The 24361-nt window shown below is 42.5% G+C and overlaps 2 protein-coding genes across 7 annotated transcripts in view; one reads left to right on the forward strand and one right to left on the reverse strand.

Annotated features, from left to right (window-relative positions):
• LOC310704144 (uncharacterized protein) overlaps nt 1–24361 on the forward strand; it is a gene marked incomplete at both ends in the record, with an annotated part of 70403 nt that overhangs the window by 36105 nt on the left and 9937 nt on the right. For 2 of the 6 annotated variants that reach the window (XR_014524587.1, XR_014524588.1), the window contains 2 exons: nt 17360–17431; nt 21760–21829. Coding sequence is in view for 3 of the 6 variants with exons in the window: in XM_083497231.1 (XP_083353357.1) it covers nt 17360–17431; nt 20074–20416 (415 nt within the window). Of the gene's footprint in view, nt 1–17359; nt 17432–20073; nt 20417–21759; nt 21830–24361 lie in introns of those variants that run through there. The other 4 variants (XM_083497231.1, XM_083497230.1, XR_014524586.1 and 1 more) reach the window with 3 other exon arrangements.
• Nucleotides 8428–24361, reverse strand: part of BTBD9 (BTB domain containing 9) — a 152614-nt gene continuing 136680 nt past the window's right edge. Inside the window, exons 12-13 of the mRNA XM_083497199.1 lie at nt 13367–21145; nt 8428–12589 (exon numbers count right to left, since the gene is read on the reverse strand). Of these exons, the coding sequence (XP_083353325.1) occupies nt 20978–21145 (168 nt within the window). The 3' untranslated portion in view covers nt 8428–12589; nt 13367–20977. The remainder of the gene's footprint in view (nt 12590–13366; nt 21146–24361) is intronic.

Raw genomic sequence — 24361 nt, forward strand, 5'->3', positions numbered from 1 at the left:
GGCCCTGGATAGGTGGTTCTCTGTCAGGTTTATGTGGCTGCCATAACAGCACTGGGTGGCCTACTTACCCTATTTAACTTCCCAGGATAATGCAGGATGACACTAGGACAGGGGTGTTGTAAGCACGTAAGAAGAGCCCTGCTGGATCAGAGCAAAGGAATATCTAGTCCAGCATCCTGTTCTCACAGGGGCCAACCAGATGCCCATGGGAAGCCTGCAAGTAGGACCTGAGTGCAATACCTGTGATTCCCAGCAACCGGTATTCAGAGGCCCAGGTGGTAAGTGGCCATTGACAGCCTGATCCTCCATGAATTTGTACAGTCTTCTTTTAAAGACATCCAAGTTGGTGCTCATCGCTGCATCTTATGGGACTGAATTTCATGGCATAGTGTAGGAAATTTAAGGAAAGGCTAGAGCAGGTGGACCCAGGACAGGTATCAGCTTTAAAAAGCCAGGGCCCTGGCAGCTGTCCAAGGATGCCAGGTGCTGAGACCTGTTCTGCTAGTCTTTGCAGGTCACCATATTGGAAACTCAGAGTTCGCTTGTACAGTGGTACCTCGGGTTAAGTACTTAATTCATTCCGGAGGTCCGTTCTTAACCTGAAACTGTTCTTAACCTGAAGCACCACTTTAGCTAATGGGGCCTCCTGCTGCCGCTGCGCCGCCGCTGGACGATTTCTGTTCTCATCCTGAAGCAAAGTTCTTAACCCGAGGTACTATTTCTGGGTTAGCGGAGTCTGTAACCTGAAGCGTATGTAACCTGAAGCGTATGTAACCCGAGGTACCACTGTACCAAAGTTCAAAGGAGATACACACAACCACATGGGCATGTATGCCTTTTTATAGCACGTGGGAATTGCTCCCAATTGTCTTGTTACTGGAGTTTGCCAAATAGCCTGAGCTTTGTTTTTTCCAGCTGCTTTATAGGGGCCAGACAAGACATTTTGTTACAGAAGCTAACGGGGCTAGCACTTGACTCTTCCTTCAACACCGTCCATAGCACACTGCCCTAAGCAACCTTGCTTAGAGGTCAAAGGGCTGGTCACATTGCATACACAGTTCTAGCCTTCAACATCCAGTCCTAGTCTCTCCTGATAAACACTTCTAAGCTGGCCCTGAGAAAGCCTGGACAGAGGTATCTGCAATTAATGAAGGAGTAAAGAAATCGGCTCAGGGTGCATCATCTTTCAATACAAGAAGCCTTCTGTTCTCTCTCTGGTGTTTATGCAGCTTTTGCTGCTCAGATATTCAGCTTTTAAAACCCTCAGCAATTTAACACAAAACCTCTGATGCATCTCTAATGAGCGAGTATAATTAGACGAACCAGGCTCACAACACTGTTCTGCGAAGGATTGTCTCCACGACAAACCTTTGAAAGGCAAAAGACAAACCCCACTGGAATACACAAAAGCAGCAGCTACAAAATACCATATGGGGATAGTGATGCTGAATATATCAAAGAAATCAAGAGAGAGAAAATATATCTCGGAAGGAGTCAACATATGGCAAGCATCAGGCAAGCTGAGAGAATCTTTATTCTGTGACCTGTGTAAGAAGCACAACAATAATGCTGAGAGTGGGGGGCAGGGAGGGTGTGGTTTGTGTGTGGGGGGGGGGGAGATCAGTTTACACAGAAGTGGAAGGAGGAGGCACTCATCACATATCTTCTGCACAGAAAAGCAACCTATAGAAGACGACAAAAGAGCCACACATGGTGCTTTAGCTGCCTCTGTCTCAGCTGTGGTTCCTGAAAAAGTGTGCCAGATTTCAGAATACTATTTTTTTGGCAGTGACATTCATTCAGACAGAGAATCTGTCACATCATGGCCTTCATTAATTATACAAGACAACAGAATATTTTGCGTATCCTCACATGCTGCCAACAGGAGTACAGGGTTCTGCAAGGGGATTCTGCAAGGCAGCCTTTGCCAACGGGTGCCCTGCAGATGTTGTTGGCTGGGGCTGGTAGGAGGTGTACTCCAGCAACATCTGAAGGGCACCAGGTGAGCAGAGGCTGCTGTAAGGAGTGCATCTGTGTCCAGTCATAAGCAGCTTCTGATTGTACCTCACCGTTCCACATCACAAGCTGAAAACGTTTTCTGTTCACAAGTTCCAGTGCTAGAGTCTTTAATCCAGTTTGCATTAGTTGTGAGTAATGTCCTGTGAAAGTCAACGGAAGTAGCCAGTTGGCTATGACCAAGTTCCATTGTTTGAAACTGATGAACCTTACAGGGGAGTGACCGCTGTGTTTGTGACAACCCAGCAATATGGAAGTTCTGTGCATGGTGTTAGATCTCTCATGGCCAATTCACTTATGTAAGTCAACCCCTGATGTCATTAGACAATAGACATGCATGTGAAAAAGAGTCCTCAAAAATGGAAGGGGGACAGTTGTGGGCAGTTTCTACAGAAGCTTGAAGAGATGTTGAAATCCTATATCAGATTTTTAAGACTCTCTTTCAGCAGAATCCTATATACATAGGCTAGCACTGCTACTGCAGGTGTAGCCAATGTGGGGCCCTCCAGATGTTGGTGGATTACAGCTTCCCTCATCTCTGAACACTGGCCAGGCTGATGAATCCAATGTCGCCTGGAGGACACTTTCTTTGTTGCTCTGGACCTACTGCAATAATCACTGTAATGCATATTTATGAATATCATCAGGATTGGACCTTCAACCGGGTGCTCGACACTAGCTCCAAGGCGCTTTGGACTCTTCTTCAAGCTGAGTTGCTTGATGTACATTAAAAAATACATTCAACTGTATTTACCCATCAGGCACGAATCACCACCAGAGATCTGATTAACCTGTAGTCCAACACAGTCAGTCAAAGCTTTGCAGTTCCTTCCAGTGAGCCAAAATCGAGGCATGGCCCATTTCAGGGCCATTTGGGTTAGTCTGTATCTGCCCCTGCCAGAGTGGTGTAGTGGTTAAGAGTGGTAGTCACGTAATCTGGGGAACCGGGTTCGCATCTCCGCTCCTCCACATGCAGCTGCTGGGTGACCTTGGGCCAGTCACACTTCTTTGAAGTCTCTCAGCCCCACTCACCTCACAGAGTGTTTGTTGTGGGGGAGGAAGGGAAAGAAGAATGTTAGCCGCTTTGAGACTCCTGAAGGGGAGTGAAAGGAGGGATATCAAATCCAAACTCCTCCTCCTCCTCCTCCTCCTCCTCCTCCTCCTCCTCCTCTTCTTCTTCTTCTTCTTCTTCTTCTTCTTCTTCTGCAATGTTCTTGCACAAAATAAATGTATGGCTAACAGTCACATCTCTCTCTCTCTCTCTCTCTCTCTCTCTCTCTCTCTCTCTCTCTCACACACACACACACACACACACACACACACACACACACACGCTTCTCTGCTGCCAGTAACTTTAACAGAAGTCTCTAGGGAAATAACCATTAAGCAAACATCTGTGCTTTCCCCATACATCACAATTTCAGCTGCTTTTCAGAGAGGCGGCTGACACAAAGGATCTGCCAGTTTTGCCAAAGCCCAAACTCAGCAGCAGCAGAAACCTTGAGTCAAGAATGATGCTGCACAACACAGCGTTGCTAAATGGGTTATGAGCATCCGGGTGCAATAGATGTCAATTTTTACAATAAGTATCTCCCCTGAGAAGCTGCTGTAGGATTAGTATTGTCAGCCGTCGAGTGTCATCTGTCTGGGAATGGTACTTAGTATTGTCATCTGTCAAAATGATTAAGTGAGCCAAAATGCTCTGTTTTTAGAGCTTTTATGATAAAAACAAAAATCCATCACACAAAGGGTCTCCTCATCATCTGTGTTGCACTTGGGTAATATGTCTGTGGAAAAGAATGCAAGGAGTTTGAGGGACAAGGCAAGGAAGGGGGAGAGGAAAGTGGGCAAAGGGATGCCTCTTCCTTAAGGAAACCAGACGACTCTGCAGGGCTTTTCTTAATGGCCTCAGACTAAAACTCCTATCAGCAAGGATGGGCAATTGGAGTCATTTGCTAAGATTGGACACCCTGATTTGTTAGGAATAAAATTAGCTAGAATGACAGGTCACAAGTCTTCAAGAGAAGAGTACAGGATCCACCAAGTGACAGGGCTATTCACACTATCTCTTCAGCACAAGGTGGCTGTCATTCAGCACATAGGAAGGTGAAAACTATGGTGAACAGTGACGTTCCAAGTTCAATATTATTTGCACACATTACGTGCCAATTGAGTTATGTAAGAGTGGTTCAGATTACAGTGTGGGTTAGAGAGGACATTCTGGATTGGGGACAACCAACATGGTGCTCTCCAGTTGTTGTTGTTGGACTACAGCTCCCATAATCTCTTATCATTGGCCATGCTGGCTGGGGATGATGGGAGCTTGGAGTCCCTCTTCTACAGAACGTAAGCTGTGGGATAGGTTTATTTGGGGCTTGCCATTGTTGGCGCAGTGTTGACTCTCATAGCTGAATCCCAGTATGATGCATTCTGGGTACAGCATGAGAGGTTCAAATCATCACCCCCACCACAGCAGTGATGAGAAAGGCAAAGGTCAATGCTTTGAGCCCTGTGTGCAGAATACCATTTTCAAGGCTATGAAACATAACCCACATTATAAAAGTCCCAAATACTTGGGAAACCCATCTGTTACATGGTGCTGGTAGAAGGGCCTCAGTGCTATGAGAACAAGCCAACAGAATCCTGCTCTCAACAGTTCTGAAAAATCTGATGCTTCTCTACTCTTATATGCTTTGCAGTAGAGTTATTTCTCTCTTCCTTGTTGGGAGTGTAGGTTGTGTGTGGGGGGGGGGAGTGGGGAGGGCTCCTCACATACAATATTTCCTTTTACCAGAAGCCTACAAAAACCTGGAGCAGTTGCACTTTAAAGTAACATGACCATCACATCAGGCTCATCCTGAGGCCACGAATGCCTCCTCAACACAAAACTGAGCTAGAGCACTTTCTGAAGAATTGCCTGGCCTAACTGTTTCTTTTGCATTAATAGATGCCTGTCAGGATACAGCTGCCATTAGTGAGATGTATTAGGCTGTGGAACTGTCGCTTTAAGAGGAGTGATGGAAGGCCTGTCCCACAAGACATTGAAACCTGGGAGAAGGCACCCGCAAGGACACATCTTGCACCGTCTCCTTGAGGGAAGGGGCTGGGGGCCCTTTCCCTAATTGGCAATGCATCTTGGCTTCCCAGCCGTCAGCTGCCACATGATTTGCAATGGGGTGGATTTTGGGCACCCTTCCAGCAGCGCAACACCAAAAGCAAAGGCATTTTTTGCAAGAGGGGCAGCCTGGTGCACCCCCAGCCCAGCCCAGCCCTTACTTAAGACAGACATCTAATATGTTTGGATTATTAAACGGCTTGATACAAGTCATTCTTCAGACTCCGATGCTGACATCAATTATGTTAATTTGTCCCAATGATGCAATGATAATTTAATGCCTCATTAAACCGAATGGACTTATAAAGCTGCCAGTTGAGAGCTTCAACCTTGCCCTGGGCAGTCTTCCACTCTGTTCTTTATATCTATATATTAATAGCAACACATGCACCAATCTCCACTGTGTTTGTGTCACCCAGGCTGCTGTCATCATATTTGTTAGTAGCAATATTGAACAGAAATCCAGCATGTCAGTATTCCCCAGTAGAAGCTGTGGCAATGACGCTTCCTCTTCCCCCTGCCAGAGGAGGCATCTGTTGGAGCATGCTCAGTAGGTAGCATTCCAGGATGGGCAGGCTGCTTTCAGAAGATGCCAGCAGTCCAGCCTGGCCCAAGGAGAGAGAAAATTTGCCCCAGGAAATTTAGCAAGGCTGGTAGAGTCCCATTAACCTTTAAGTCTGCAGGGATATGCTGGGATCAAGCTATCAATTAGGGGCTCCTTTTAAGGCAATGGAAGTTACTTGTTTTGGGAATGGTTAGATGTTGCTTTGGTTGAATTAACAGGAAAGCTGTATTAAGAATATGTTTATTAGTTATTGATAAATATTGTCAGGTGTTTGAATGGTACGTATGTGAAGAGGAGGAGCTTATTAACTTAACGACCCTGGTTGAAAAGCCAGAACTGAACTGAACAGGCTGGAATAGCTCCTATGTAATAAACAGTTCTCCAGACAGCATGGTGTGCTAGACATCCTTGAGAGCAATATTTTGGTACTCATATCATTCCAATATTATACTTTTAATAACCCCTTCACACCCAGAAACCATCCAGAACAGAAGGGAATTGTTTAGCTAGATTGTAAGCTGCCAGTCCAACCCGTTCTGGACCAGAACATGCAGGGGGCGGGGAGGGGTTTTGCCTTCACATGTAGACCTGTGGCTGCCCACTCTGCACTATGGGATGCTAGACTAGATTCACCAATGACCTAATCCATCTGAACTCTTTTTATATTTCTTATCTTTAAAGGCCAGGAAGAACCATATTCTACACTCTGGCCTGATAACAGTGGCAGTCTTTTCTTTCTTTCTTTCCTTTTTGCAGGCTCATAAATCAATCAATCACTAGTTCTCAAGAAGGAAAACACCTTCAGGACAATAAAGTGCTGTAGTTAGTGCTGCACATTCCAGACCCCCCAAAAAAAAAAAATGGCTTAGGGACAAACTAGATCCTTGAATCTACCCCCCTTTTCCTTTGGTTAAAAATGGCCATCAGAGGGCAAGGAAGATTTAGAGCACAGGGAGGGGTGGGTGGGTGAGGGTTAACCCTTTGTATAGGCTGGCACCAACTTTGATGAGTTTTCAGCACCTTTTATGGTGATTTGACTATGTGGACTAGATTTGGTTTGCTGCTGTTGCTGATCTTGTGCAATTTTATCTTCTGTTTTATTATGTGGCAGTTCTGTTTTAAAGTTCTAAAATTTATTAAATTGTGTATTTAATTATTTTTAATAATTAAATACATAAATATGCCAGACCCATTTCCTCTCTGCTATTACTGCCTGTGGGCCACTGTGAGCACAAGCAGATCTCCCTGTTTGTAAGATTTCTGTGCCTTGTATTGAAGGGCAGCCACGTTCTCTTGCCAGAGAAGATGCTAGCTTTTTACAGTCTCCCAGAAGGTGGAGTAAACTACATTAAGTATGTGTAGCTCCCTTTAACATCACCATTTGAGTTAAATTTTGTTCCAAACTGGAAGGTAAAATTGTGCTTTTGAGTAGCTCTGCCCCTTCAACCTTTCTAAGCAGCATTCAAATGACAGGATGTGATAGTGTTCTAAGATTCAAGCAGCCACCTGCTTAAAATAAATAGTTTTGCCCTTTGGAATTACAAACAAGCAATAAAAGAGTGCTTTGTGTTGGAATATAAAGCTGATGTCTCATCACAAGACTGCTTGGTCATACTTCCTCGTCAAGACTGTATTCCCCCAATTAGCCAATCTATCAGCTCTCATTTCATCTAAATGTGCAGGGCAGGATTCACCTAATGAATCTCACCAGTGGAAACTAGGACTTCTGCTTGTGCAATGGGAGTCCCCTCCCCCCACTGCTTTTGTGGGATCAAGAGAACCAACAGTAAAATGCTTGTGCTGATGGAACATTAGCACAACAATGAATTCACCCCACAGATTCCACCACGAGTGAATTTCGCAAGTCTGCTGTCCGTGAATTGGAGGGCAGTGAGAATGGCAACAAGGGGGCAAAGCTAGCACATTATTTTCTGCTGCCGTCTCATATAATAACACTATAGTGTCTGGAGTGGGCTGACTAGCTATGCAAGATTCAGATCAAGACAGCATTCCATAATTAAAACAGCAATGTCATTACCCGGCAGCATTTCTAAACATATTCCTGCTTTTCTGCTAGCCAAATGCACTTTCCTCAGTTGTGGAGGCCAGGGTCAGGGCAAAACAGTGCCCTGTTCAAGGTGGGTGGCTCTGCTGCCCCTGAGTCGTCCTCTCCCTTCCATGCTGCCTCGCCTCCCTGCTTACCCATAAACTCTTTAGCTATTAGTTGGAAATTATCACAACTAATTTCAAACCAGAACTTCTAGCCACAGAAGCAAAGTAGTAGTAGTCAAAACGGTATTGTTCCTGGCTACCTTGCCCAGAATGCTTCACTCTGAGGAAGGAGTCTTCTTTCCTCAGAGCAACACAGCATGGAGGGGGAGGGCGAAAGGCGCATAAGAGTTTTGCAGGATGGGTGGCCAGAGGTATAGCAAGTGCCAAAGGTGGAGCTGATCTGCCTCCGTTTGTCTAATGATAGGCCTGTACTGACTGATGCATTTAGAATTTCCCCCCTTTTTCTTGCCACATATTTACCATTCTGCAAAGCCTTCAGGGAGTAAAAGGGGCAATGAAAGCACAGATATATTCCACCCTCTGATAGCGGTACTTAAAATTCTGTATTCGAACAAAGGCCTTGACTTTGATCTGGACTTCTGCCCTACCAAATGGTAGCATATGGCACCATTTGTGTGCGCTGGTTGTTAAAAAGACAAGCAGAGAGAAAGATCAAGAGTTAAGCACAAAATATCAAGTTTATTCCTAAAACCACAGCCACATCATCTATACAAGGTGCACACCTAATTTCCAACATGTGATATATATTTTTTACCTTGCATTACATATTACAATGCAAAGAAACCTCATATGAAATAAATGCAAAGAATATAATATCTTTTCCACATTTGCTCATAACATTGTTCGTTCTGGCAGTGATTCGGGACTTCAGTGGTCTCTTTCTGCTCCCCGCCTCCCAAAAAACATGAGAATGATCATTCCCATTTCCAAATTTTGTTATTCATCCTTTTTTATTTGTTTTTATGAGAAACTGTTACAGATTTTGGTAGCATGCTTAGATTGTCTCATACCAGCACAGCAGCCCTGCATATTCTTCATCTGAACACCAGCAGGCATTACAAAGGGACAATTTTGAGGGTGTCATCTGTGGAACTTTCCCACTTCCTAAAAGTTCATAAGAACTGCAGGGTAACTAGTTGCTTAGTAAAGCTATCTCTGCTGGTGAAGAATGTTCAAAGCAGCACGTTTCAAAATAGAGAGGTCCACTGACTTACATAAACATTCTCTAAGGCCAGACAAGAGAAGGGGAAAAGAACAGAAAGACCCACAATACAGAACCAATCAATCTAGCCAGTCAAAATGGCTGGTGATGCAGATAATGCTATAGTACAAAATAGGTCAGCAATGTAATCACAGCATGCTGTAGGGAGAAGTGTTCTTACACAATAGGCACAGTTAAGTACAGATGCACAGCTCTTTTAAATAGCCAGGCATTGAGGACTAATGCGGCAATTTGTAAATGGTTTTCAGTTAAAGATGGCACCAGTACAGTGATTTTGCTTTGAAATAGAGGGGAATCTGGGGAGGTGGGACACAAGGGGCTATGCTTCTTGGATTGCAAAGTGCCAGCTGAAAAAGGCACCACTATAATGGTAGATAATGACAGGATGAGCCTACAGTCGCATCAAGTTTATCTGCACAGTTAATTACTTAAACTAATGGTATTACAGAGAGCTCAAGTGGTGTCTGAAGAGCAAAAAAGGTTCTCTCATCATCCAGGTATTTGAGTTTCAGTCCATCTGTGTTCACAATGTGATCTGAGGTAGTTTAGAGTAGGTAAAGCGAACCAATTTATTATACAAGGGGGAAGCAGGAAGCAGAGTCAATGCAAAAAGTCATGACTTGGTAAGTAGTCTGAGGTGAGCAGGGAAAGGCAGAAAGTATCTGCTGGAGGTCAGGAATGAGAACCACTGATAGAGGTAAGTGGAGAACTCTGTATGGCCCACTGGAACTGACCAACAAGGACTTTGATCAGAGTGTACATCAGACATGTCTGAATACGTTAAGGAATGATGGTAGGGCAAAGTAGGGAAGGAGATAATATTGTAGAGCTGGAGAAAGCACAGTGGGAAAAGAAACAGAACTGAAATGATTGAGGGAATGGAGTTTCTTAAAAGCTGGGAAATTTTAAGGACAGGGAGAAACCTAAGGCCCTTCAATGCTGTTGGACTGAAATGTCCATTATCTTTGACCATGGCCTTGAGGCTGGATTTTTGGGAGTTAGAATTCAACAATGTTTGGAGGGGCCACAGCTTCATAGCCAAAGTACCACACTCATTACATATGGTATGTACAAAATGCACGCACTTCAGCTGAGGGGCAGGTTTGTGTTCAGGAGTGTCAACAGGGAAACAACCCCAAACTTCCAAGTATGCAACGAGGATATGGGACTTCATAGATCAGAAAAATTACAAGTAAGAGGCGACATGATAGATGCTTATATAATTATGCATGGCATAGAGAAGGTAGATAAAGGTTTTTCTCCCTCTTTCATAACACTACAACTCATGGACATCCAGTGAAGCTAAATGTTGGAAGATTCAGGACAGATAAAAGAAAGTCACACACGCAGCACACAGATAAACTATGGAACTCGCTCCCACATGAGGCAGTGATGACCACCAACCTGGCTAGCCTTAAAATAGGATTATAAAAAATCATGAAGGATAAGGCCACCAGTGGCTACGATGCTCTGCCTCTGGAAACTCCAGGAGGGGGTAGTGCTCTTGTGCCTGAATCCTCCTTGCAGGCTTTCCACAGGCATCTGGTTGGCCACAGTGGGAACAGGATACTGGACTAGATAGGCCATTGTTGGCCTGATCCAGTGGCCTCTAATTTGTGACACTCTCCCCAGAGGCACACCTAGCATATTAATTGTACAGCTTTTGTCCTGTGGTGAAGATGCATCTCTTTACCCTGGTCTTTGGCAGTTAAGGCATTTCTCTTTTGTGGGACCCACTTTTGCTGAATATATACTGTTGGGTTCCATTTGAAGCTGTTTTACTTGTTTTTATAACTGTAATGGTTTTATTTGTTTCTGTAACTGCATTTTATGGTTGTAAGCTGCCCTGTGACCTTATGATGGCGCGTGGATGAGAAATCTTGCAAACTAACAAACAAATGCTCAGCGCAATTCCCATTCCCCAAATTGCTTTACTCCAAGGCAGCTTTCAGAGAAGCCCATTGGAATACTGTAGTGGAAGAAATGATGCTGGATGCAGTACTTTATAATGCCCCCCCCCCCAAGTCTGATACTGCATAGATCTTCAGCTAATTATGTATAATTGACTGGTTTGTGGATGAGAAATCAAAAGCACAGGGCAGGGCAGGATGCAACCTGAAGGTTGACAGGGGCTCAATTGATGGCAGAGTGAGCAAAGATTCAATGCTAATCATATTTAGCTTTGAGTATGTCTGGTAAAAGTTTTCCTTTTAATTAGGAGGCACAGGACAGATACACTACCCAAGTGTAGGACAGACAGCTGGAGAGCCAAATTTCCATAATGTTATCATCTTTCAGAAAAGCAAATAGGAAATATGATCAAACGCTGAAGGTAGAGCAGGTGGAGCGAAGGAGGACAAGAATGTGAGCAATAAGTGTGGAAAGAGAAAATGAGAAGCAGTTAGGTGTGGGGACAGACTGATAAGAGAGCGTTCTGGGAGTTTGGGAACATTATGCTAATACAATTCTCCAGGGCTCTAGACACACTTTCATTGCTGTCCTTTTTATAACACAGTGTAGATTATTCAGATCCATAAATTAATGGTAAGATGGACAAGAATGCATAACTAAGCTTTGTGACTTGTTAAACAGCCTGGGTGCGCTTTCTAAACTATAAATGTCACCATGCCACATAGGATGAAAAGAGGAACCTGTTAACTAGAAGAATTCTTTTCAGGATATATTAGGTCCTAGCCACATTGAAATCAATATAGTTCATCTTTACCAACAGTCCTGCCACCATACACACTTCATTTTGTCAATACAAGGAAAATAATTGGTCTAAATTCTGGATTTGCTAGCACTGTCCCTGTTACTACAACTAAATAAAATGCCAGATCCAGTTGTTGGGTTCTGTCCCTCTGACTTGTTAGAATGGGGGCAGGGGATCTGTTAGCCTTTAGATGTTGCTGGACTCATCTCCCACCAGCCCCAGCCAGGAAGGCCAATGATAAAGGATGATGAGAATTGGAATCTAGAAAGGCATAGAGTCCGTATATTTGCATTAGCATGACTGAAAAAAATTAAATCCAGGGCAGGGGTTGCACTCCTCACAAGACACTTTGGCCACAGGAAAAAGGCCGAATGATTTCTTGAGCACACTTCAATGTTTCCCCTATAAAAAGGGACACTGCTGCATGCCCCTCAAAGTGGTAGCATGACTGGTCCAGTAAAGTGTGATGGGTGTGTTTGCAATGCATTTCTGAGAGCAGAACTACTCTTGCCCTTGACAGGTGCTCATTCCGTTTCCTCCTCTCTGTCGATTTCATGGCATTTCACCAGTACAGTTGTACCTCGGAAGTCGAACGGAATCCGTTCCGGAAGTCCATTCGACTTCCAAAACATTTGAGAACCAAGGCGCAGCTTCCGATTGGCTGCAGGAAGCTACTGCAGCCAACTGGAAGCCACGGTGGACGTTCAGGTTCCAAAGAATGTACGCAAATCGGAACAATCACTTCTGGGTTTGTGATGTTCGGAAGCCAAAACATTTGTCTCGTAAGGTGTTTTACTTCCGAGGTATGGTTGTATTCTGTTTTGAATTTCAGCGTTGTGCTAGTAGCATTTTAACATACTTTCTCCCTTTGAGACTCCAGAATAGCTACCGTATTTTGCGCCCCATAAGACGCTCCGGCCCATAGGACGCACCTAGTTTTTTTGGGGGGGAAATAAAGGGGAAAAAATTATTTTCCCCCCAATGGGCGGGGCTGGAAGAACCAGCTCGGGGAACAGTGGGAAGGCACGCTCTGCCTCCCCGCTGTCCCCCGAGCTTGTGGGGCTGGCGATGGGGAGAAGTGCGCTGATCCCACGACTGCAGGCAGCTCTGCACCACCATCCGGAGCGGGGCGGGACTTAGCGCCCCGCTCGGGATGGCGGCGCAGATCTTCCTTCGGTTCCGGCACGGCAGGCAGCTCTGTGCCGCCATCCCGAGCGGGGTGGGACTTAGCGCCCCGCTCGGGATGGTGGCGCAGATCTGCCTGCAGTCCCGGGACTGCAGGCAGCTTTGCGTGGCCATCTGGAGCGGGGCGGGCTTCGCCCCCCAGCTCCCGGTGGCCGCGCAGAGCTGCGCTGATCCCTGGACGGCAGACAGCTCTGCGCCGCCATCCAGAGCGGGGCGGGACTTAGCGCCCCGCTCCCGATGGCCGCGCAGAGCTGTGCTGAGCCGGGGACTGCAGGCAGCTCTGCGCAACCCTCGGAGCCGGTCTCCCGAGGGTTGCACAGAGCTTCCTGAAGCCTGGAGAGCGAGAGGGGTCGATGCGCACCGACCCCTCTCGCTCTCCAGACTTCAGCGAAAGCCTGCATTCGTCCCATAGGACGCACCCAGATTTCCCCTTCATTTTTGGAGGGGGAAAAGTGCGTCCTATAGGGCAAAAAATACGGTACTTTGTATGCCTAGCCTTTCATCATTACACATCTATTTTCATCCTACTGGCATAGAGCAGGACCAACCCCAAACATTCTGCTGCCTGGTGCAGAGCATAAGTTGATGCACCAGCACTGCCCTGCTCTAATTCCGGGTGCATGATATAGAAGACTAGACAAGTTATTGAGGCAGAAAATTCTGTAAGGCTCCTGGCAGGCAACAACAACAGTAACAAACTAAATAACTATTTCCTACCCTTTTCGTGACACTTCAGGTCAGCTGCCTGAAACAATCACTGCACTCTGCCTAGTGATAGGGCTAGCACAGAGCACTGACTCGAAAGCAGGTTTTCAAGCTTGTTTGGTATATCAAAGCAATCCTTGTGTAACCAATTAATTATAAGGTTTTAAGATACTAGCTTAAAAAATTCAAAGGGTTTTCAAAGCACATCCTCCCCAATGGCATTGAATGGGATCTTGCAAAATCCATTTACCAACATGGTAATTTAAATACTAGATAATTATAATAAGTATTGGTGGCAACTCAAGGGAGAAGTCAAAAGTGGGGGTTTTTAATTGCGTCACTACCCGCTAAGCATTGCCTCTGACTCTTTGCTCCTTTACCTCTTAACCAAGCTGGAAGAGCCCTCCCTTCTTTCCCCCACTTTTATGGTTTTTAGTCACCAGCTGTAGTATTTCATCTGATGTAATCTGAACTGTTGCCCCCAGACCTCTCCAGTAATGGACACAACTCAGTGATCTGATAGCTATAAATAACACACTTAAAAACTGATATAGAATGGAAATGTGGCTATTGCTGGATACACAGTGGGATAATAATGATTAATGTCAGCATGGAACCTTTCAAAAGCATACCATTTCTTCATGAGTTACCCTTAGCCATTGCTCACATATGTTAGAGAAATAAAATACGAGAAGTAATTAATTCTGAGTGACGTATAAGTGAACTGCCATGTGATGAAATTTGTAGTCATCGTGTGGAAACATGGCAAGAATTTCCACGGTCCCACCAGAGATCCAACACATTGCAGCTGTCAGTTTGCATTCATTCTGTTAATGATTTTTAAAGCCTCTTTTCCTACTGGGATGTTTTAAAATTAAAGTTTTAAAAAAGCTAAATCCTCCCCTAGGATACCACACAATTCTTACTCAACAGATTTGCAAGAAGCCCTTTGATAATGTCATTTAAGATTATTTTCTGCAGATATAAGCTGTGATCCAAAGAATTGAGCTGTGCCTGTGACGAACCCAGACAGAAATGCACTTGCTGTTTCTGTTCTCCTACCAAAGATGAGACACTGTTCAGTTGAAAAAGTACATGGTTTCTTCAGCAATGGAAACTGTTGGAACAGAAATAGCTAGGCAAGTTCCAGATTTGAATGAGAACGTATCACATCCATAGACACTATTTTCTCAGACACACAAAATGATTACTTAGAAGCTGTAATGTTTGCAACACATTTCACAGCATACACCGCGCTTGCTTCTAATGTGCTCCCCTTGAAACTCTTGTACTGAGTTGGTCTGCACAACATAGTAAGCCAAGCTGTGGCTTAGCAAGACAGTGGGACTCTGTGGGCTCCCCAAGGAGGATATTTCTCTAACTTTTTTTCTCTTTGGTTCTTTTTACTGCTGTGACATACTGAGCCAAGCCAAGGTTTGGTTTAGTGTGCCTTCTGCTCCACGACCGATTGCTAAGTTCTCTTCTTACTAACCGTAAGTTGTAGCAAAGGTATTTCCTATGGTTACAGGTCGTGGTTATAGAAGTTAGACCTTACACATGACCCCAGTCATGATACCAAGTCAAACCTTGGCTTAGCTGCTGTTTTAATAAGCCTAGGGAGAAGCAAAGCAGCTGTGATCTGCTCCTCAGCAGTCAGCAAGTAGTTATTATTTCATTATTTATTAAATTTATATACTGCCTGCCCTTCATCATAAGATCTCAGGTTGGTTTGGCTTACTGCATCGTGCAATCCTGGTCAGTGTCTGTCTGCATTTTGAACTACTCCACATGCAGCAAATTTTCAGAACACTGCAGGCTTCACATCAAACAGAAATAATTGATGCAAGTCAAACAGTAATGTTCACATGTATAATGTAACTTTTGCTATTGGGCTCCAGTTATTATAGAATTATTTTTGAAGATTCTTCCTAAAAGCTTTGCACCAGGACACACTGGTGAATCAGTTATAGGCACTGATTTTGAAACTATTTTGCTTTAGCATTTATAATCATGTTAATTGCCAATTATAATGGGTGTGAAATTTTGGACCCATCACAATTAATTGCATGTCGCCCAGTGAAATTAATAAGGTCAAGATTTCCCTCTAGATTAATGAGAGCCTTGAAAAGTCATTAGCATCTGCGTAATGTAAAAGGCCAGTAAGGAATTTCTCACTACCCAAATCCTCTGAAAACTGAAAATTTGCATTTCTAAGAATGTGGCAATGCTGTGGCAATAGGGTTACCTTATATACATACAAACGCATAAGCACTTTCTGAAATAGCATTTGACTGTCTTAGGAAAATTGCATGGCTGCTAAGTCTCCATGAAATATACTAAACTGTCTTTAAACCAAATACATGGAAATGTTATTTACAATCTGGTTCAGGATAGTTAACATATACTAATTTGGTGATTTTGGGAAGGGACAAGGTGGCATTACTTAAATGTCCTGTTGCTACTGGACATCGATGCACATATCTGTCTTCACAACTGATGTGGTCAGCCTACAGCCTACATAGGGACAGGCAGTATTTTGCTGTGCAAACTATGCATCTTAACTCTGTAATATATTCCTTCTTGCATTTCTAGGTTTGTACTAAAGCACTGAACTGGGAATTCAGGAGATTGCAGAGCAGTCAGCATACCTAATTGCTCTTTAAATTGTACCGTTCATTTTTCTCTTTAAAAGCAACCAAATCTGTATACTACCCCTACAAGTTTAACAGAAAACTAAACAAACCTTTCAGAAGCACCTTGTTGTGATAGTTTGACTCTGACTTGACAAAAGAATTGAGTACTCTTTGCTCAGTTTCCTAGCAGTTTTAAGACAGAAAAGACCGCTTACCGTCATGGCTTGGGAGCAGCAGCTGTGGCCTGGCTGAGCCATCAGAGGTCAGGGGTTGGGTGGTCTCCTGCTTCCAGCACAGCCAACGGATGACGTCGGCTCCTCTGTTGGCCACTAGGGTGGTTGGGATTTACCCAGGAACTTTAAACTGGCCTATCATGGCCAAGCAAGGGGGTGGGGTTACAAGTGCAGATCTGACTGGCCTGTCTTCAGCCAGGTCTGCCTCTAGAACACAAATCCCCAAAACAGCTTCCTGGAGGGATGTGTGTCAAGGAGGCTGTCCTTAACCCAAGATGTCATTGAAATGCTTTGGGATTTTTGTCAGGTATTTCTAGGGGATACTGCAAGCAACACAGAGGAATACTCCACACAAGGAGAGATAAAATAGGAAAGCAACTTAAGTCACAGCAGTGTGCATGTGTTTCTTCTGTGAAAAACTCATATCTAATTACAGCACAGTTTTAAAGCGTGGGTGGGATATGGTTAAAAAGCAGCTTAAGGAGTCTGTGTTAAGATGCACGTGCTACTTTGTGGATGGAGGCTACAAAAAGCAGTATACAAATGCAGTATAGTTGCATTGTTTCCATGTCCTGATGAGGAATACCTTCAAATTTCTAACTGAAGAAAAAAATATTAAAAATTAAAACATAAAATACACACTAGTGACACTCAAAATTGAAAACTAACTGTTAAAAGCTTCTTTGTGAATCCCGGACCCCTCCAAATTTATTCATTTTTGTAATCTCTGCTCTAATAGGTTTCCATTGTAATGCCCAAAAGATTGTTTGTGTCTCCCCAAAATATCCTTAAATAATATTAATATTAACAATATTATTATTAATAATAATTTTACTGATTTCTCCCACAGACCCCTGGCTGTGATTGAACAATGTGCTTTTTTTTTTTTAACTTTTCAGCTGCCAACACTTGACATGGAATCCTGGAGGGTCAGGGTTCAGCCCCAAATTGTTGAACCACGCCGGGTTATGGTATGGAATTACAGATGACAATTTATATATAGATTTTGTTGGTCCTTAGAAAAATGAGCTAACAGTGTGAGTCACTATAAGTGTGTAACTTCTATATCAGATATATCAGTGGGGGAAACATTGGAATTTTTCTTACCATGAATTTCTGTTTTAAGATGCCTTCTGGAGGCCATTCCCGAGGTTAAGGAATGCTCTGTGGAAGACTCTTAAAAAGAGGTTTGTCTCACACTTGGAAATATGGTATCCTTCATAGGGAGCTTGACGAAGTATATAATTATCAAAGAGGGGGCTAAAAGGCAGGAGAAACAGTATGCAGAATTGTATCTACAGCCTAGAAGATTAAGCTGTTATCAGTTATGATTTATTTGAATTCTTGCATTGTCTTTAAAAAGTTATTAATAGCCTTACAATCAAGCTCTTGATTTATTTAGAACTTTAATAACAACAACACACAACTGAGTGAAGCAAAGGGCAAAGTCAAAAGCTAAAGTATTGTAAGGTTGATCTTATTGCTTACTGTTCACAACAGTGATCCAAACATTTCACCACCCCCATTCCAAAGTGGGGAACTCTGGCACTCTCCTCAGCTTACCTGCATGTGCTATATACTGACTGACTGACTGTTTGAAAAGAGAGATCAAAAACAAGTTATGGGGAATCTAGATTATCCCCATTCAAAATAAGAAAAGACAGACACAAGGCTACTTAAAAGTGAGGCTGCACTTCTTCACTGCTCAACACCTATTATCAACAATAATAATTTATTTGGGCAGAAAGAGACCATTCACATTCTCTCCCAGATCTTTGTCTTATTTTTCTGTTCTCCAACTACAGTTCATCTACAAGCTATGTTAGCTGATGCCTTCTAGCCAATATATCTAGAGCTCCCTACATACCCAACAATCAGAGTAGCACTAGAGTAAGAGTTGGAAATCCTGTGGAACAAGAGTGAAATGAATGAAGGTTGTCACAATAGTTACAGAGTACCTCCAGGCCCTTTGCCCTGGCAGAAGAATCTGATGCTTTCTTCACTTGATAGGATAGCCATCTTCAAGTATCTCAAGGGTTGATACATGGAAGATGCAGCAAGCTTGTTTTCTCCTGCTCCAAGAGGGTGGACGCGAACCAATGGATTCAAGTTACAAGAAAGGAGATTCCGACTAAACATCAGGAAGAACTTTCTGACACTAAGAGCTGTTCAACAGTCAAGCAGAGGTTTTTAAGCAGAGGTTGGATGGCCACCCATCATGGATGCTTTAGTTGAGATTGCTTTAGTTGGACATAATGACCCTTGGAGCCCCTTCCAGCTCTACATTTCTATGATTCATTTGCCAATCTCCTGATTTCCTCCAAAGGTTGGTCACTATGTACCTGCATTGCACTTCACACTGCAGTACTCTTGCAAGCTTGGTTTAGATAATGACAGATGAAATACCAAAAGCAAGAAAAACTGAAGATGAGTCATGGCCAACTTAGAAGTCATTTTCTTTTACTGCTTTGCAGCCACAATGCTGTCTATTCCTTCCCACATTTATTACAAACAGCATTCAGTAGAATGCAAGCACTTAAGCTTAAGCACTGTGACAACAATGTTATTTATAGGACACCATGGTCAAAGCAAACAATTTGCATCAAACTATATTACACCACTTAAAAAAACAACAACCACAAGTTGACAATAATAATATTCTCCAAAGTCACATACTTCATGACAAATGCATCTTTCCCCCCCTAATTAGATGGGTCGATGGCATTGACATGTGTGCGTAAATGCATAGCCACTTTCACTCCAGGAAATGCAGCAGGATGTAAAACAATTGAATGTGAGGAATGCTGCATGTGAACACATTCCGAATAATCAAACAAATAATCTGATTAAGTTACAAAGGATAGCTACTACTGAGTTGTAAATTACTTAACACACATACCAAATCCAACTATAAAAGTCAAATCTGTATTTATGGAGATTATGTGAAAAGCTTCTTAGAAGTGGGGGTTTTTAAATCCCTAATGGAATAGTATAATCTTTTTTAAACAAAACAAAACAAAAAACCTTTACTATAAATTGCCAGGATTGTACCACCGGCTCTGATTTATACCAAATCCAGCTGAAATGTTGGTCAGATAGATTTCTGTTTTCCAAAGCACAAAAAAGATGTTGGAAATCAGTTGATGTAGAAATTAAAGAATGATTTAGTAATTTCTAAAGTAGCCAATAATTCTTCCTGCACCTGAGAACCTGATGGACAGTTTTATATGGGAGTAAAAAGTGACAATTTTGTTATTCATATCAAATAGTCAGAATTCCAATACAGCATCCTTGGACTGAATTGTTTTATGCATGACCTCCTTAAGGGTTTTTCCTTGTCAAATGGAGTAATTATCACATTGCCTACCACTATTAGGTATATTTATATGATACAGAATGATAAACAAGAAAGCATTTCAAGAAAAAAGGAAAAGGATAAGCAAATAATATAGGTATATCAATACATACACCCACAGACTTCCCTGTGAGGAAAGTTTGGAGCATTTGGGACTTTCTAGTTTAGAGGAAAGGTGAGTAAGGTGTGACTTGATAGAAATTTATAAAATTATGCATGACATGGAGAAAGTAGATAGTAGTTTTTTCTCGCTTGTAGCACTACAACTTGTGGACATCCAGTGAAGCTCAATGTCGGAAAATTCAGGGCAGAGTATTTTTTCACACAGCACAAAGTTGAACTATGGAACTTGCTCCCACAGGAGGCAGTGATGACCACCAGCTTGGATGGCTTTAAAAGAGGGTTGGACAACTTCATGGAGGATAAGGCTATCAACTTGCTACAATGGCTATTGTTCTACTTCCACTGTCAGAGGCAGCATGTCTCTGAATACCAGTTGCTGAGAATCATGGGTGGGCAGAGTGCTGCTGCACTCATGTCCCTTCATTGGACTTCCCACAGGCATCTGGCTGACCACTGTGAGAACAGGGTGCTGGACTAGAGGGGCCACTGGCCTGATCCAGCAGGCTCTTATGTTCTTAGACTTTGAAAATGGCTTGCAATTTACAAAGAAATGTGGATCAAGAATAAATTAAATAAAAATATGGTTTCTGTACACATTATCTTCCATAAACATTCTAAGGAAAGACCCATTTCCTAGGAAGTACCTTCTGCAGGCACATGTAATTATCTCTTTTCCATACTGTTCACGTGGTATGTTTATGTTACAATTGGGCTCGGCTTTTTGTTGGTTTGTTTCCTTCGATTCAACCTGATTTGGTTCAGTTAAAGAGGCAGGGTGTAAATAGGAGAGTTGGTGAAAACTGAAAGCCTATTTCTTTCCCCTGGAGAACATCCTGATTTGAACAAAATGGAAAGTGTGAAGCCACCCCTCAAGTCTTTGGGCAGCCTTTTCCACTTGAACATCTCCAGCCACCAAGTACGGTCCCCTCTGTCCATTCAGAGAACAAGAGGTGCCTACAACAAGAAGATGGTGAACAATTTTATCATGGCACGGGGGTCGTAAATACTTTTATTCACGCTCTTTATAGGCCTGGCAAGCTCATGGGTGTGAAGTGGATCCTGGGAGAGAGTGCACAGAGCTGGCACTCGAAGCTCGAGGTGGACGGGATGCCAGCTGCTGCCCACTTGTGCACATGTCTTCCTCACAGCCTTCCTCCTTGTGGGCAGCAGTTTGAGCTGGGCACTCAAAATGTACACAATGAAACACCTGAAAAACAGAACAAAACAAGAGAATGTCAACCAATCAAATAGGAACACAGGGTAGTATAGTTAGAACTAAACGACCTTCTAAATGGAGCATAGAGAAGCTGCTCATGGTAAAGGACCACAAATTTATGCATGCCTTCATGTAAGCCCCAATGAATATCGAACATGGCACTCCAATTTCATGTCATCTATGCTGAATACTACTTTGTTTCCAGGCTAAATTTAAAGCCCTAAATGACCAGGAACTATAGAAGAATGGTCTTTGCCCATCAAATTCAGCTTGATCCTTTAGATTGTCTCATGGAGCTCTACTACTCAGTTTCCTTATCAGCATCAAAAGGGTGGGCAGAAGGGATGGGGGCCTTTTCTGTGGTGACATAGAGACAATGCAACACCCTGTCTAGGAAGCCTGCCAGGCGCCATGACTGATTGCCTTTTGATGAGCAGCTATGACATCTTCTGGCAAGCTTTCACAACGATTCCTTGATAAAATTATTTTGTGACTGCTGCTGTTTTTGTATTCTCTAAAAAAAATTTTTTTCTTGTCTTAGTCCATTTATGGATTTTTTTTATAAGGTTTCACACATTGCTTTAACTTGTTTGTTATGCTTGCAGACTTTATTTATTTATTTCAGCATGGTTCAGCCAGCAGTGCTGAAAATAGAACAAATCACCACTCTAGCAGGTAAATCCCGTAGACAGGCTTATTCTTATGAATAGCACTAGGCTGCAAAAGGTACAGTTCTGCATTTCACAGCTTCGTGTTTATAGCCCGTTAAAAAACAAACACCATAGATGAAACACTGAGAAAGATAAATATTGTGAGATGGCTTTCACTTATAAGCATTTATATTTGATAACTTTAAATGTGAGGTACTCTGCTTAGAATCAGAGACTGCAAAAACTCTTTGTTTCTCAGATGAAGGTACCAACTACAGTCAAAGAAACACTCCTGCACCTTAAAAATCAAGCTGATTTATAAAGCAGAAAACAGTTTAGTGATTTCAAATGTATAATAAGATTCCATCTAATTCTTATTTTTAAAAGTTACAAGGAATGCTCTCTTGTGCATAAATTGTGGAACAAGCCAGTGCACTGCATCAAGATGATTAAAAAAAATCCTTTAAAAAGTGTTTTATGAAGTTGCAACATTATTATTTTTGTAAGGTTTTGTCTCTGAAAGATTTAAGCTTATAGAACTATTAGGAAGAAAAACTGTTATAATTAAACATTAAAAGTAAGATACAGTAATGGATCCACGTGCCAAAGTTGGCCCGTGAGGTCAGAGGAGATAACAATCTGGCCCACAAGGCCAAAAGGGTTCCCCACCTCTGATTTAAAGCAAGCCCTACTTTCTACATATGGTGTGTGGGGCCTGAGAGGAAGCACACATTTCTGAACTCAGATCACATACAGGTGAAGGGGCAGAAATACTGTCCAAACTGGCCCACATGCTTGTATCTCAACTTTACAAAAGAAAAAGAAAGATACTGCTTTTGCTTATTGTTCAAAGGGTTATAATGTTATAATATGCAAAACCAAAGCAAATATACAATACTAATATGAATAATTCAGATGATAACTGCTCTGTAACATTCTTCTGTAAAAATTATAATATAAAAAAATGCTCCTTGGTGTTGATTTGATAGCTATTGTCAATTAACTATGCTGAGTGACACTAGCAATGAATAAATAATAACAGTGAAGTTTTTTAAGATAAAGCTTTTGCTATGACCACTATTTTTTACTTTATTTGTATTTACTATATTTCTTCAGATTTTTAAAAGTCTTTTTCCAAACCTTCTTTTACATTGACTGGAAACTCTTATGATTTCACTTAGCTTTATCCAGGCCCTGTTATCTCTCTGGGAGTGAAAAGGCTAAAAACAAGTTACTGACATACCATTGATTTATACAAGACTATTAGAATATTCTCCCTCCTCCACCACAGCCTAGAATTCGATTAGCCTTTTAGAAAGTCACAGTACACTGAGCAGACATCTTCAGTGAATTGTCTACCTCAGCCCCTGGATTTTCTCTGGATAATTCAGTCCCTACAGTATGTGTGAAACCAATGCAACTTCAGTCACTATGTTCTTTGAATTTTTAAAAATACTTTGTGGCAAGCATGGTCTCTGGATATGCAAAACAACCTGAAGGCTTGAAAGCTTATTTAAGTGGCATTTGATGGCCAGCGGATTCACAGAAATGTTTATTATGGCATACTTCTCTGACTTGGGGATGAAGGAAACAGTTCTGTAGTTTGAATTTAGGAAGAAAGAGGCTGATGGGAATGTGTAGCTGCTAGGTTTTCTAAAATAAAAACTAAGTAACTGGCGGGGGGGGGGGGAGATCCTTTCACTGTAAACAGTGTGATGATATCCAATTCCAACTGGGATTGCAGAGGGGTGAAGGGTTAAAGTTCACCAAAGTTTTTATCTGGACCAGTCTAAAACTTGGGTCAAAAAGTCGAACACATGTGCTGCAAAGTCAGGGTATTAAGAGACAGTGCTACCAACTATAACTGAAGACACCAGGTAGAACTACAAAAGAACAATACCAAGCAAACGTTTTCAAATATGTAAAATGATCTGGGGATCTATTATGGGTGCAGGATAGAGGTGTCTGTACAGAGCTTCCGTGAAGAGAATGCCTTCGCTATCCATTTCCATGGAAGGAACCATTTCATGCATGTATTTGCTTGAACAGTTTAAATATCTTCACTGAAGGACTGTATGTTTGCATGTCCCCATATGCCTTCATCTGGGGACTGACAGCAAAAAAGGAAAATGACTGTTAAGGTATTACTAGATGAAGCCCGCAGACACGGAAGAAAATGGGAAATACGTGCTGCTTTGGTGTGTGTGTTATTAACATAGATTTTGGTTGAAGCAGATCAGGAGAACAAGATGAGTTTTAGCTTAATTAGAGGATGCAAGTAACATTTTAGAAAACTGCGAGGGAAATCAAACAGAAACAAAAGACGGTAAAGATTGGATGCGCTAAGTGGTACATGTGACAAGCAAAATAAGAATGGAACAATCTACACTGTGTTATACAGAATCCAAAAGGAAATGTACAGGTGAGATGCCATCACCAAGCATGACAAAGGTTAGATGAGAGGGATAAAGCACAGATAGTGAAGAAAAGGAACATTTTATAAGCAGTTAAGAAAAGTAATGAAAACTAGTTTTAAAACAGTTAAGGAAGTAGAGGC

This window comes from Podarcis liolepis (assembly GCF_965112155.1).
Source record: "Podarcis liolepis genome assembly, chromosome: 3".
NCBI lineage: Eukaryota > Metazoa > Chordata > Lepidosauria > Squamata > Lacertidae > Podarcis > Podarcis liolepis.